This window comes from Stigmatopora argus, chromosome 3 (assembly GCF_051989625.1).
Source record: "Stigmatopora argus isolate UIUO_Sarg chromosome 3, RoL_Sarg_1.0, whole genome shotgun sequence".
NCBI lineage: Eukaryota > Metazoa > Chordata > Actinopteri > Syngnathiformes > Syngnathidae > Stigmatopora > Stigmatopora argus.
The window spans coordinates 14,635,555-14,650,946 of NC_135389.1; the positions used below are offsets into that span (position 1 = coordinate 14,635,555).

General features: G+C 42.9%; 3 protein-coding genes across 6 annotated transcripts in view; all 3 read left to right on the forward strand.

Annotated features, from left to right (window-relative positions):
* The window catches only part of poc1b (POC1 centriolar protein B), a 24,685-nt gene extending 17,507 nt beyond the window's left edge, over window positions 1–7,178 (forward strand). For all 4 annotated transcript variants that reach the window (XM_077595252.1, XM_077595254.1, XM_077595255.1 and 1 more), the window contains one exon: window positions 262–7,178. In XM_077595252.1, coding sequence (XP_077451378.1) covers window positions 262–393 — 132 coding nt within the window. In that variant the 3' untranslated portion in view covers window positions 394–7,178. The remainder of the gene's footprint in view (window positions 1–261) is intronic.
* Window positions 7,179–7,323: 145 nt separating this feature from the next.
* Window positions 7,324–11,198, forward strand: dusp6 (dual specificity phosphatase 6). Its single transcript, XM_077595260.1, has 3 exons — window positions 7,324–7,975; window positions 8,422–8,850; window positions 10,098–11,198. The coding sequence occupies exons 1-3, from the start codon at window positions 7,549–7,551 to the stop codon at window positions 10,436–10,438; spliced, it is 1,197 nt and encodes a 398-aa protein (XP_077451386.1). The 5' UTR covers window positions 7,324–7,548; the 3' UTR covers window positions 10,439–11,198.
* Window positions 10,942–15,392, forward strand: part of LOC144071990 (solute carrier family 23 member 1) — a 55,740-nt gene continuing 51,289 nt past the window's right edge. The window contains exons 1-2 of the mRNA XM_077597534.1: window positions 10,942–11,020; window positions 11,929–11,981. Of these exons, the coding sequence (XP_077453660.1) occupies window positions 10,942–11,020; window positions 11,929–11,981 (132 nt within the window). The remainder of the gene's footprint in view (window positions 11,021–11,928; window positions 11,982–15,392) is intronic.

Genomic DNA, 15,392 nt, shown 5'->3' on the forward strand with positions numbered 1-15,392 from the left:
TGCATGTTCTCCCTGGGCTTGCGTGGGTTTTCTCTGTGTACTCCGGTTTCCTCCAACGTCCTAACAACATGCACGGTAGGCTGGTTGAACAATATGAATCGCACCTATCTTTGGGTGTGTGTGAATGGTGGTTGTCTATCTCCTTGTGCCCTGCGATTGGCTGGCCATGAATTCAGAGTGTCACCTGCTTCTCATTATCATTTCTTTTCTGTAATGCAGGCAACAAGGTGCTAATTTTGTGAATGTATGTTCCCACCTCAGACTCTTTCTATGTTGGAGGAACGTCTCAGCCTGACCGAAGACAAAGTCCATGATTGTCTCAGCCAAGCCATGCCACAGACCCAGACGCCACGTCCTGGAGAACCCGATAAGAAGTTGAGCAAACCCACATGAAGTACTTTAGTTCCTGCATGCATGCACCTTGATCCTCAGTCACGTGAAAAATAATTCCCGGCTCCCCTGGTCTCGACAAGGACGGGGTGTTACTCCAACATTGTGTGGAAAACAACTAGGCTGCTAAATGAATCCACCAATGACAAAGACGAATTGGATGTCGAATTTTTTTTTTTTTTTTTAATTTTTTTTTTCAAGCAAGCCATTTTAATACAATATGAATTCAAATAAAATAATTTTTGCCACGATTTCCCTCGGCACTGATGACATCAAAACGGACAAAGGAGGAATATGAGTCGGTAAACAATAATAGAAACTTGTTCACTTTACCAGTTGGAATAGAAAGTTGAAAGAATTTGAAAGACTCAAATCAGGCCTTAACTCCCTCCTCGAAACTAATTTGAAATTGCGACCCTGGCATGAGACCCCATTTCTAAATTGAAATTGCGACCGTGGCTTGAGACCCTATCCACTGAGCCTTATCCCACCCTTGAACCTTAAACCATAGTTTGACACCTAAAACCCCAAGACATGCTCACAATGGTAACGTGTGTAAAGTATGCAACGCCCTGGTGATTTTATGGGCTTAGCGAATAGTTTTCCAGGACTCCAGTTTATTTCCTATCTCTGCCAATAGTCGTCTCGATTTTATGAGGAACGACAAGGTGAATGGGGGGAAGCCTTAAGAAGCTTAAGGTGTCCGTTGGGCCATTGATCATCCTGACCGGAAGCCTTCCGAGAGCACTTCATGCTTTTGGCGCGGGGCCTCGTGGACGGCTCCTCACACGGCCGATCCTTCGAAGCCTCTTAACGTCGCTCTTTGGCTTAAGCCTGTCACTCGTGCATCAAAGTGACGGACCCACAAGGCCTGTCACTGCAGCGAGTGACTTGAATGTGCAAGCATCTGCTGCATCTAGAACTAGTGTATATCTTACAAGAACAACATTGTTCAAGTTTATGAGCTATAATTTTGCGTTATTCTCAAGGAATTGTACTATATATTGCTAAAGAAGGATTACTAATTTACTAATTCCGAATTAATTTCATACCAAGGAATACTACTAAGTGTTTTTTTCCTCTTTTTGATTCTATAAGATGTTCATTTTGGTTGTGGCTGAGTATTTTTTATTATCTACTGTATATGATGTGGTCACACTGTCTTTCCATTATTTCAAGCTAAAGAATTTTTTTAAGAGTTGACCTTTATTCATTTAATTTACCTCAACGAACATAGTTTTCACATTGAGCCAACCTGAATAGAAGATGCAGCCATAAAAGAATTTTGTACACACCATGGGTAAATTTAATCAGAACTTCAAGATACTTTAGGTACTTTAGTAAAGCACTCAACAAATACTAGTATTACTTTTCTATTTTTAATTGTTGAAATCTAGTTTTTGTTTTAAAAATTGTATTGCAAATTGATTTTCTGGCCCACATATTATTGTTGTTTTGCAATATTGTAAGATAATTGTTATCATGAGCCTTGCAATGCCATATGTATTGTCTTAGGAAGAACTGCAGGGCTTCCAGGCTACTTTTTACGTGTGTTATTTTTGTGCAAGATTCTTTCTGCTGAGATGCACTTGATCAAACTTGTCTTTTGCGTCAACCTCCGACGTCACAAAAGATCATGCCATTTTTGAAGGACATTTCAGAGGCGATTAGATATTTAAAGATTACTACAAAATGTTGTTATTTTATTGACATAAGGATGCCAGATTCATATTCCTGGACAAAGAGAGCAGCAATTGATCTGTTTTGGAAAGACTCACCATCAGTGGTGCAAGCCCTTGAAATGTTGTTAAACTTAAAATGTCTTTCTTGTTTAGATGTGACTGCAAAGTTTTGTCTATTGGCACTTTGGGAGCTGTGGGTCATGCCCCACAATTCATTGCTGTCATAGCTTTGCGCCTGCTACGTGACTAGGGAATTAGTTGTTGTCCTTACTTTACTTATCCCTCTCTCTTCTATCTTCTGTCCATCTCCCGATCGGCTTTACCTGCACTTCTTTGTTGGATTGACTGCACTCCCGTCTGCTTTCACTGGACACGTACGCGCACACACACCAACACATCTTAATGCAACAACTTCACACTTGGTCAGGTACACTGTCTAATTTTCCCAACAAAAAGCCCCCTTCGATGAATGACAACCTGGAAAAGGGAAATGAAATCAAATAGCAGCAACACTACCAGATGAAGTACTGGAAGAATGGAGTGCATAAACTATTCCTCTACCACTTTCCCACGATTCCCGAATATTCCTGACTAATTTGCATCGTGCCTCACTTTTTGTGTTTGTCTGTTTGGTCTTTGGGTCTTCAGTGTTTAACCGCAGGAAACAGGCGAGAAGAGGAATTCCTCTTGTTGTTGCAATATTTATGTCTGACAACAGGAAAGTGGGAAGTGACTGCGGTAAACATACAAAATCAGCACTTTCCAACGGACTGTTTGTTCCTTAAAGAGGAGAGAGTGTCGGCAGAAAAAGGTTGGGCGGTGGGGATCTTCAGGTCGAGGCCTTGAGCCCTGATCTTTACTCCACTGAGAAGCTTTGAACTTTTAAGCACTTTAACGCTGGGGAATCTTTTAAGATTCACAACCCGGCACGAGACGTGCGGGCAGCTGGCCCAAGCAGTAGAAGCTGCATCCAGAAAGTACTTAGTACTCAGGGAGTACTTAGTGGACACCAGACGAGCAACTGTAGAAATACATATTGTTTGTGTCAGCGGCACAATACCACTTTGAACTGTGAAATGAACTATATTCCCCCCAACAAAAAACATGTAAAAATGGTTACATGGACTTTTTAGAATTAGTGCACATCACAAAGCCAGGCAGAAAGTTGATGTCGCACCTTAACATTCTAGCATTATAACCTGATGTCAGTCTGCAATGCTGTCTGCACCCATATTTATCTTCTCGGGAAATATGAGACTTATTTGTCCCGCCCAGCTAGCGATATCTGAGACAACCTCATATGGGTTGGAGTCACTTTTGTGAACAACATTTAGTGTTCTGGTATACTTTCAAGTGTGTTCTTGCACAGTGTTTGATGAGTCCTTATTTATGATTCAGGGCACTTAGACTTATTTGTTGCACCCAGGGTGCATGATGCAAGATACGAAGTAATATATGAGTAGTGTCGATGAGTGTTCCAGTAGACTCTGACAAGTCAGCGCAGCAATTTTCTCTATTCTCATTCGCTCGTCATGTACCAGTGAACGCTATTCTGATGAGATTTGAACAAAATGAAAAAGAAACACACACACACACACACACAAAGTAGTGACAAAGTGCATCAGGAGAGCCACCATTGTGTGTTATGTAAATAGAATTTTATAGCATTTGCATTTGAAATGGAAGCGGTTGGCAGCATTAACAGCAGCTTGCAGAGGTTCAGCATGTGCAGTGTGTTTTTCTTTCCCATTTTCTGAATTTTAACTACAATCAAAATCAATGGCGTTTTTGCCATTAAATGGGTCCTTGACTTACCTTAGTATCACATTTTAGTAATGTTTTATGGAAAAAAGTTGCAAGAAAGAACATGGCATTTTCAAATCATTCTGTAAAAAAAAAAAGTTTTATTTCTGACATACCACAGCCGTCCCTGAAAATCAGAGTATTACAATGGTGACTTTTTTTTAAACCTTTTGTTCCAGCATACCTCTCTGCCTTCTATCCAGTATGATCGCCCCTACCGTTAAAATTCTAACATTATTTTTTTATCTGCATCTTGATGGCATGCTAGCAAGCGTGTTTGCGTTAAACGTCGTTATCGCAAAGTACACCCACGCGTTATCTGTACTGGCGCAGTGGGCAGAAGGACAGGAAGTTCAGGCCTCAAGCCGCCGTTCAGTCTCGCTGACAGCTTCTGTGTGTCTCGGACTCCATTGTCATGTGACGCAGGGATTTTCTGTTTCCAGAATGACATTCCCTGTGAGTGTGTGTGTTTGTGTGTGTGAAAGAGAGGGCACATAAGACACACAAGACCACCACACCCTCTTTTCATTTCTGTAGCCAGCTAATCTTGTCCTTCCTCACGTCTCTTTGCCATCGGCTGCTCGTCTCAGACCACAAAGTCCTTTGTCCTCACACAAAAGATACAAACCATATACAAACTAATCAGGTTCATGTGTGTCTGTACACGTTTGTGTTTTTTTATGTGATTTTGGACAGGAGCCACGTGAATTTTGTTGCACTGTGTGTTACTTTTATTATCTCACAAGTCCTCACTGACCTTGTGTCAGCTGCTAAGTTAGTTAATGTTTTGCAAATGTGCACAAAATGTTAACATGGCTGCAAAGGATAACTTGCAAAACAAAGACTCACTAAGGGTAAGATGTAAATGAATGTAAATTCTTTAACAAAGACAACGTTTTCAAAACAAACATTGATGTCAACAAATATACATACAAATAGAATATAGTGCAGGATTGGGTTTTTGGGCAATATTATGTCATCAATCCTAATCTCATGTCCTCAAATGTATATTATTGTACCTAGTTTTAGATATGTGCCCCATCTTAAAATGTGATTCTGGATTGAGCTCCACATTAGTGGTTGTGAATGTAAGTTTTTATTTCAAGGAGACAATTAATAATACTGCAACTGGCGGGCAACCAGTTTATGGTGTACCCTAATTTGACAATGATCTTATTTCTTTACATCATTTATATTGAGATTTATTACCTTCATCTAAAATATCTATTTTCTAAATTTATAAGGAAAAAAACAAGAGTTTTGGTGTGTTTTCATGGATTTGTGTCCATTTAATGCATTGGCAGTGAGGGAAAAATTGACTTTCAGTAAAGTAACTTTTGCATTCGCGACAGTATTTTAGTGAGGTTTTGAAGTTAACATTGTTGATTTTAAAGTCTCAGTGGCTTGTCTTTTGATAAAGTCTGAGACAGTTCTGATGTTTGCTTGTAAAACCAGTAAAAGGTCATCCAAAAATTCTCTAAATGGAGTAGAGGTGCATGTATATCAGACAGCAGTGAAAGACTGTATTTAAAGGTGAATAGAAACAGCTTGGCTCCCTTCACTGCATGAAAGACGAGGGGGGCTGCCTGGGTAGTTGAGGGGGGTCAGTTCCGGGGAGCGGGGTTAACAAAGGCGCCGCGTTCCAGCTTCGAGTCGCTCCACGCTTTATTTTCTAACACACACACACACACACACATGCTTTGTATCCAGCACCATGTTGGACCCCTGCTGTGAGAGCATGCTTGTTACTTCAGAACCAGAGCAAGACCTCTGCGGGTAGGTTTGGATGCCTTGGGGGCCTGATTTCCACCAGGAAGTACCACGTTGATATTGTCAAATAGACAGAAAATAAAAGAGAAAACCCAGTAGGAGAAGAAGCAAAAGAATCAGGGTGGATGATTGAGCTTATTGGTGCTGTGAACTCCCCCTGCGTCCAGGGGAAAGCGAGCACATGGAATCTGAGAGGGCTCATTTCCATGCCAATATTGTTGAAGTGCACAAACAGAGACAGGGCAGTGTTGGTGCCTGTTGTAGCGGAAATCCCCCAAATCTATGGACATAAGCAAGGACGAAAGAATCCTCAATGGCCTTTCTTGTCCATACGATCAGATTGCAGCTTCATTGTCCACACGTCGGAACGTAAATATGCGATTACGTCCTAGTTTATGTACTATACCCTTGAATGTATATTGCGTGTTCAACCCAAAGCTATTAGCGACTTTCTCAAGCTTGTTCTTGAAAATAGAAATGTAAAAACAAGCACTTCTGTCCTACTAAATAAACCACCAATGCTAATCTTAATTACTTGCATTTTTACATTGTATGCACATCAGGCATTCATAAAACAACTGTTGTGGCTCGTTGTAATGGCATGCATACATCAGATCAAAACAAGTCAGGTCACGACCATGTTTCTTCAATTGCAAAAGACTAAAAAGTCTGCATGTAAATGTTTATTTCATTTGGCCTGGGAATACCTCAGGCTCCACTTTCACTACCCACAAGAGCTTGGCAAAGTGATCAGGGAGGGAGACCCCTGCTTAAGCCACTGCCCACGTGACCTGACACTAGCCAGACTGAACACAATGAATTGATAAATGGATGTTTGTATCAAATGTTGTGTTTATTTTCAAGATCAGTTTCCCCCCCCCAGTACTCTATAATGTACTAGCAACATAAATGTTAAGTTTCAAAATGAATATAATTTATGAAGGTTATTAATTAATTAATTTATCTTTATTCTGTACCCTTTATCCTAACAGGAATGCTGGAGCCTATCCCAGCCAACTGTGGGTAATAGTCAGCCAATCACTAGAGCGTTCAACAAGCCTATCATGCATGTTTTCAGGATTGAACCCTGAATCTCAGAACTGTGAGGCAAGTGTGCTAGCCACTCCTCCACCGTACCACACATTATTGCTATTTTGAAAGAAAATTAATAATAAAAACTAGTCATCATGCCCCAAAAGTGATTGTTTCTTTTTCCAGCAGTACACTTCATTCATATTTTTGCAACATCTGTATGTATATGCTTCATTCATGCATTTCGACATTTGATTGCAACGCGTGTTGTACTTTACTTACGCACTTTTGAGTGATAGGATTGTGTTAGTGCAGCATGTGAAAGCAGACTCCCCCCTTCCTCCCCTGGTCCTCCCACCCTCCCTCTCTCCCTCCTTCCTTCCTTCCGCAGTTCTTCATCGTGTTTGCACTCACTTGATCCGGAGCGGAAATTCCGCTCCCTCTTTTTTTGTGAATGACAAACTCATTAACAATTCATCAACACAGGGGTGGGATGGGCTCGCGCCTTCCGGCCCCCGTTGCTAGGGCGACCGCCGCTCGGCTGGCTCGTGATTGGCCGGCGAATGGAATGCTGAGCCGAAGCCGCGCCCCCTTCCTCCCCCGCCCCCGTCGCCGCCATTCAGTAGCTTGGCTCCGCTGTCCGGGCTTCAGTGAGAGCGAAGGACGACGAAGAAGCGAGAAAGACGGATCCATTCAATCTTTCGCCGCGACGGTTGTTCGAAAGCCAAACTCCTCGGACTACATTTTGACGTCCAGAACGAAGCGGTGCGAATGAGCAAGGAGCATCGGTGGGATTCTGTCAGCACCCCGGCGCACACGGAGACCACCCGCCCTCTTGTTTGACAGCGCTTTTCTCCCGGGACCCGTCTAAATGCTGGACAAGTTCAAGCCCGTGGCCCCCCCGCAGAAGCAAGCGCTCGACTCGATGGTCATGGCGGTGAGCAAGACGTCGGCGTGGCTCCGGGAGCAGCTGGAGGCGCCGCGCCGAGATTGCCTGCTGCTGCTCATGGACTGCCGCGGCCAGGAGCCCTACGAGTCGTCGCACGTCCAAGGCGCCATCAGCGTGGCGCTGCCCGGCCTCATGCTGCGTCGGCTCCGCAAGGGCAACCTACCCGTGCGGGCGCTGCTCGCCGACGGCCCGGATCGCGAGCGCTTCGCGCGGCGGTGCAAGAGCGCCACCATCGTGCTCTACGACGAGTACAGTCGCGAGTGGAACGAGAACGTGGACGGTGGTTCCGTGCTCGGGCTCCTGCTGCGGCGCATGAAGGACGAGGGCTATAAGGCCTTCTACTTGGAGGGTGAGTTGCTTCCCAGGAACCGCTGCAATCCCTCCTCTCTTAAATATGATAATTATAATTGACATTTTTAGAAGGAAACCGCAACAGCCTATGACCAGCGTTGACTACTTTAACTTTTTCATGCGTTTATTAAAAACCACAAATCATCTTGTCACAGAAAGTGACAGAAAAGAAGCCTAGAAGCTTTCTTTCAACCACAAACATACTTGAATCCACATTGTTGATTGATATGAATAACTAAAAGAATTGTTTACATTTAAGGGAAAAAATGCTAGATTAAACCAAAATAGAAGAGGCTTGCTAGTGTTTGTGACCTAAAAAGAAACATCTTAAAACATGATTCTCAAAAATGAACACACTTCTATAATTAGCCAATTGATACCATGTATTCAATCCCTTTGCGGTGTTGTATGGGTTGTATATTAACATGACCATTCTGTTCACAGGGGGCTTCAATAAGTTCCAGGCTGAGTTCCCCAATCTGTGTGAGACCAACCTGGATGGCTCCTCCGACAGTAGCCCCCCATCCACGCAAGTCCTGGGCCTTGGCGGCCTGCGCATCAGCTCGGACTCGTCGGACATCGAGTCTGACGTGGACCCAAGCAGCGCCACCGACTCGGACGGCAGTCCGCTGTCCAATCCCCAGCCGTCCTTCCCCGTGGAGATCCTGCCGTACTTGTACTTGGGCTGTGCCAAGGACTCAACCAACCTTGACGTGCTGGAGGAGTACGGCATCAAGTACATCCTCAACGTCACGCCCAACCTGCCCAACCTCTTTGAGAACGCCGGAGAGTTCAAGTATAAGCAGATTCCCATCTCGGACCACTGGAGCCAGAACCTGTCACAGTTCTTCCCCGAAGCCATCAATTTCATCGGTAAGTTCTTCTAGGAATTCCGAAATGTCGACATGCAAGTTTCCATGATGCATTCATTCAAGGGTTAAAGCGCTCGCCAAAGCGGCAGGTGGCGGTACAGACAAAATCAAAAGACTTTCCAAATGTTTAAAGGAGCTCTAACCTCTGCGCAAATTCCCAAATGTGTGTGGATAAAAGGTCAGGAGTCAAAGTAAAGCTCAAAGGTTTTATCGGGTAAAAAAAAAATCCAAATCTAATATTTATTTGGAATTTGGAAACAAACAAAGTCGCTTACCTAAAATCTCAAACATGACAACTGCGTTTGATGTGTTAAAGAAAAAACAAACTAACCCAAAAGGATAAAAAAACACTATATATCTAAAAGGACCAGGGCCAATAAAAAATATTTTACACGCTGTTTTTCTTTGGTTGAAAATCCCATAAACATGGCAGCTCTTCAGGTTTTGGATGCAAAACGCAGGGGTTCCTCCAAATTTGTACATGTGAATAAAAGGCTAAATCTTTAGAAAATATCCCCACATTTTCACCACCAAAATACCCAAATGTGGTATCCAACCAAAATGGCCATCTTCATAAAGCAGGATTTTGGTGAGAAACCATCACAATGTCACAATATAAATTGAGCGCAATGCGGATTTGAGCTTTTTTAGCGCTCATGTGATAAAACAGCTGACGTTCCAGAGAGGAAGTAAGTTGCATCTCTGCTTGTTTTGGGTTAGCGTAGCCTATTAGCCTCCTTTCCATGACAATGGCGCCATTTGGGCAGCCAGAGTCATGAGGCTGCTGTCAAGGCCCACAGGATGTCAACAGGGCCTGTAAATGGCTCCTTTTGTTCATGTAATGAGGGGGTGGGGGCATGTCCTAGATTACTTTGAATGCTGCTTCCTTCCTGTTACGCTCAAATTACCGTCCGGCTTTTAGCTCTATTGGGTTTCAGCCCGGACCATTCAGTGCGGCTCTTACACAATAGCCCGGCGCCTGCCGCTGCACAGGAGACGAGCGCAATAGTGTTACCTATCACCCCCCACACTTTCCTGTGCACTAAACTAATAAGATGTCATGTAAAAGAAACAATGTTGTGCATTATGACCGTCTGCTAAATTGACAAAACTAACTGAGAACCCTTTTTAAGTAATACACTGTAGTGACTTTTTGACATCAAAACTTCAGATCATCCATTGACGTCTATTGCCGTTGAAGCTATGTACCTTTCGCCACTTTAACGTTGCTACTTTCTCTCCTTCTAGATGAGGCTCGGGGCCAACACCGCGGCGTCTTGGTGCACTGCCTGGCCGGCATCAGCCGTTCAGTGACTGTGACAGTGGCCTACCTGATGCAGAAGCTGCAGTTGTCCATGAACGACGCCTACGACATCGTCAAGACCAAAAAGTCCAACATATCGCCCAACTTTAACTTCATGGGCCAGCTGCTGGACTTTGAGCGTACGCTGGGCATCATGAGCCCATGCGACAACCGGCTCGCCCCCAGCACCGCCGGCGTGGTGACGCCACCCGGGAGCCAGCCCCTCTATTTCACCACGCCCACCAACCACAACGTCTTTCAGCTGGACCCTCTAGAGTCCACGTGAGAGAGGAGTGGTGGGAGAACCCCTTCAAGATCCTTCATTTGAGGGCCATCCGCATCCCGGAAAGAAGCTTTCTGACCGTCGCGGCTGGACGAGGGCGGACGGTGACGAGAAGCGGAACACTGGTGGTCAACCCGCCTACAAGTGTGTTCAAACTGGACTGCTGTTTTGAGCTGTTGACTCATGTTAATTTTTGTCTTCTGTGAAGACACAATGGACGCTTTTGTGTATATAGTTGTTGATTATGCCAAAAAAAAACTCCACAATCAATCAATCAATCAAAAAGGAGGCTTTTCTATTTACATTTAAACTATTGTCGTGTTTTCCCAACCATATTATAGACAAATGGCCCCAAAAGTATATACGCCGATATAATGATCTCTCCATTTACTCGCAGATTTATCCTGCGACTTGTGGGCACATAAAGATAACTCGGAGGAATTCAACTAAGACGCACACGTGGACATCTTGAATAATAGGACCAACTGAGTGACAATAATGAATGCATGGCAAATTGTTTGGGATTCATTGCTGGGAGCCAACAGCAGGCCAAAGCCTTGCCCGAACCCCCCACCGATCAAATCAGTCTGGCTGAGGTTGCCTTATTTATTTAACCTCATTCGACTTTTCGGGGGGTACGTGGATGTTTTGTTTTGAGGTGGCGAGGGTCCCTGAAGTGAGAATTAGATTGTGAATGCCTCCCCTCTTTCCTCATATGAATGTTAAAATAAGTTATTAATAAATGGGTATTTTTGTCTACAAACTGTGCCGTGATGTGTTTCCTTGGCGCGTTGTTGACGGCCGTAAGCACACCAGACAGGTTTTTCCTGCTTCTGGTGCAGGTGCATGTCTTGTTTTTGTTGGTGTTGGCCTTTGGGTAGTATCCCATCATAAATCAAAATTTGTTTTTGTATGACAAAGAGGCATTTAAATACGTGTTTGCATGGGAGCGTACATTCCTAAAATAATTTAGGATTCAATTTCAAACTGCCTTTCATTGTCCACACCTACAATATGAGCACTTAAAAACGAAAACATTTTCTCCTCAATCATGTAAACACTTGCTAATCACATTTTAATTTATATGTAATTTCATAAATTATTACATTAAATTTCACTAGAACGGAGGATTTACTTTTGATCCTTGTGGAACCTTTGTTTACATACATATTCAATTATTTTTTTGGGGAAGGGCAATTTTTATTCTATCATAAACCAAGAGCAATATATGTCAAAGTAACAATAGTAAAATGGAGAACAATAGATTAAATAGGCATCTGTTAACATAAGTTAAAAGTGGTAAAGTTCAATTGCAAACAAGACAAAAGAGGCAGTTTTATAAAACACATGCTCTCACAAGCTGTTTGAATCCTAAAGGGAGTCTTATTATCTTTGATCAAAAATATATTATTTCACTTTCATGGCATTGGAAAATGTATATTTGCTGTCCTCTCCGGAAATTTAATCAGATGCTCTCAATACAATTTGGCCAGGCACTTGGGTAGACAGCTACAGTAGGTCCTTTCAGGGTTCATCAAGTAGAAAGGTAAGGCCTGTGAAGGCAGCTCTTCATTCATTCAATGTATTTATATATAATATTGTGTTTTGACAGTCTTGATGTTTTCCCATCCCAAATTTTTAGTTCTGATTGCATTTTTTGGGTAATCACAGCAGGGAAACAAACCACACAAACACTGTGACAAACAATTACAATCAAGTAAATGCTCACCACCTGCCTCTACCTCTTGAGTGCATATGCACCAATATTACGATATGGATATTTGCTATCATCCAGGAAAAGCATTTTTATCCTCTCAATGTGTTGAAATATATTGACATGTTTAAGTCCAAATGTGTTTGAGGCATGTGTGTGGTGTGAATTTGAAATAACATTATTATCTGATCTCTATCATGGATTTTTACTTAGTGTGGTTGAGTCTGAGGAGGTCATCAAAATGCCCCTAAAGCAGATTAATGGACTGAGAAACAATACTTTGTTATTTTGTGAAAAATATTGCTTGATTCAAAGGCTGGTGATGCTTATTGGAAGGAAAAATCCAGTTTTTTTTCTTTTGATTTTTTTCCTCCAGTTGTTTTCATGCTGGAATGTCATAGAAAATGATTACGCACCATGTGGATGGATTCATCTTTAATAATGGAAAGTTAGAATGAATCATTGTGTGGGTTTTGGGTGTGACTGTCAATAAATCATTGTTTGTGTTACACACGCAATGGTTGGTTGGTTTTCAAATAGGTTTTGCTACGCCTTGAAAGACAAAGACACTTGACAGGATTATCAACATACTATAATCACCTCCATAATTTAAAATTATTATTATTAGTCACTGAGTGGTTATGTTGTTTACGACACCACATAGATTAGAGCACGGTAATAGATTTTTTAAACACATAATTAAAATATTAAGATATATTTATAAAAAGCCTGAATGATAACAAGTGGTTGTCACCAAAATTTTAAACAATTTCAACACAATTTGGAAAATGGAGGAAACAAAACTGTAATCAATTGTTTAATTTGTACATATATTTAGGTTTTAAATATGAACAAATGGAACTTAGAAGTCGAATAAAAATGTAATATACTTCCTCTAGTTAGGGATCCTTAGCTGTCATATATTTTATGTATATCTTCAAATCTACATATTAACACTGTGACACTTGTGAGGATAAGGGGTATGGAAAATGAATGAATGAATTCTCATGGCTAAATCAGTCAGTGTGATCGACAGGCAGGGGTGGGCACGCGAGGAATGCCATGCAGGCACAAACTTTTGGCTCTACTCTGGTGTCGGGCGTTGTGGATTTAAAGGGCACAGGAAGTGAGCACCGCTAATTTTAGTTTGGTACGTCGGAACACACCAAGTGTCTCTTCAACACCTCGTCACCGCTAATTGCATACGCCAGCAACTCTCCAACCTTTTACACCAAGTACTGCCTAAAACAATACATGGTTCTCCAAATACCTCCCTCATAACCAATTAAAATACAGCATCCCCAAGTGCTCATCAAAAATAAATAGAGGTTTATCTATCCAGAAAAGGTATTTGGCATATTATTGTAAGCAATTCAAAGGCAGTAACCCTAACCCTTTAACAGGGCCACTGACGGCAACAGACTTTTGAACTGGAAGGACAAGCTGCGAATTGTCACATATAACATTATTCTGCATGTGTATATGTGTACGGTACCTACATATATACTATAGTTCTGTGGGAATTTATGATGGCTTCAACTACCAAAACAGTACCAACAACTAAAAGTTTCTGAGAAAAATGGCTCTAGCACCAAAAGAGAGACATGACACTCAGAACATGGCCTCTCTTTGGACACAGAGTTCATGCTGCTAAACTCGGGGCGTCTGTTAATCCTCTGCTAACACTTCCTATCCAAGCCCCCCTACAGCCCCCATCACACCTTCGTTTACCCCACCCTGTGTTGACAGCAGCCCGCCTTATTTAAACCGCCAAAAGGCATGTGTGCTTGCACCACCCACTCACCAACTAACTTGGAATGTTTTGGCTTGTGTTCTCAAACAAGCACACATTTAACGCCTATGTATACAAAATATTACATATACTACTATACCGCCTGAAATATAAATATACCTTAGGTGGCCCATAGACGAGTTGTTAGCACGCCACCTTACAGTTCGATCTCCGGTGGGTTCCGACCTGCCTTTGTGGAGTTTGCATGTTTTCACTGGGCCTGCGTGGATTTTTTTAGGGTATTCTGGTTTTCTCCCACATCCCAAAAAAGACATGCACGCTAGGCTGGAGAGTAGATTGAGAGTGAATAGCTGTCTGTCTCCTCGTGCCCTGCGATTGGCTGGCCGCCAATAGAGGGTGTCCCCCGCCTGGTGTCCATTGTTGGCTCGGATAGGCTCCGGCAACCCCCGTGACCCTTGTAAGGATAAGCAGTTCCAAAAATGAATATTTGTATCAAAGCAGTACAGATGGACGAATGAAAGATAATGTGCCTCTTCTATTTTGCAATTTTGCAATACTATATATTCTTTCTCTGTGTTGACAGCTGGTTTCTTTCCACCCACCCCCATTACGTGCACACACACTCACACTCACACACACACACACGCACACACGCACACACGCACACCACGCACACACCACACACCACACACCACACACCACACACCACACAGCACACAGCACACAGCACACAGCACACACGCACACACGCACACACGCACACACGCACACACGCACACACGCACACACGCACACCACGCACACCACGCACACCACGCACACGCCACACGCCACACACCACACACCACACACACACACACACACACACACACACACACACACACACACACACACACACACACACACACACACACACACACACACACCTGTCTCATGTCACATTCACCCCCCTCTTCCACACCAGCAATTTCCTGTTGCCCTCACAGATCCCATTACATGTTCCAAAATCACACCCACACTCACATGGAAATGCACATTCTCCGTCTAGCATACCAGCCACGCTATCGTCATCGGCATCCTCAACTCCACTAGCAAACCTTGTAAACCATTGCTTCTGCACACCCTCTCTTTCTCGCTCTCTCTCTCTCTCTCTCTCTCTGGATGTCCCAGGCACACAAACACATGCACAACAACACAGACAGATTATTAATCCCACTCAGGAAACAGGCTGTGACCCAAAATCTCATCGGAAGCAACAGATGGCTTACGAAGCAACAACAAACACCCAAGTGTGTGTACACATGTATTTGTGCACACTTGTTTGTGTGTAGCCCATCTTTATTCAAGGCTGCCTTGTCACTCAAGATCACTGACCTTTTCGATCGAAGTACTTGTACTCCTTGAACAGACAGTTTATTTATTTTTTTATCAGATTGATTTTTCCACATTCTCACAACACTTCTCATTAGGATAGGAAAGAGACAATTCTT

Coding starts and splice junctions, on each gene's coding strand:
- dusp6 (XM_077595260.1), top strand. CDS start 7,549: ATGCTGGACAAGTTCAAGCCCGTGGCCCCCCCGCAGAAGCAAGCGCTC. Junction 7,976..8,421: donor TAAGGCCTTCTACTTGGAGG/GTGAGTTGCTTC, acceptor TTCTGTTCACAG/GGGGCTTCAATAAGTTCCAG. Junction 8,851..10,097: donor CGAAGCCATCAATTTCATCG/GTAAGTTCTTCT, acceptor CTCTCCTTCTAG/ATGAGGCTCGGGGCCAACAC.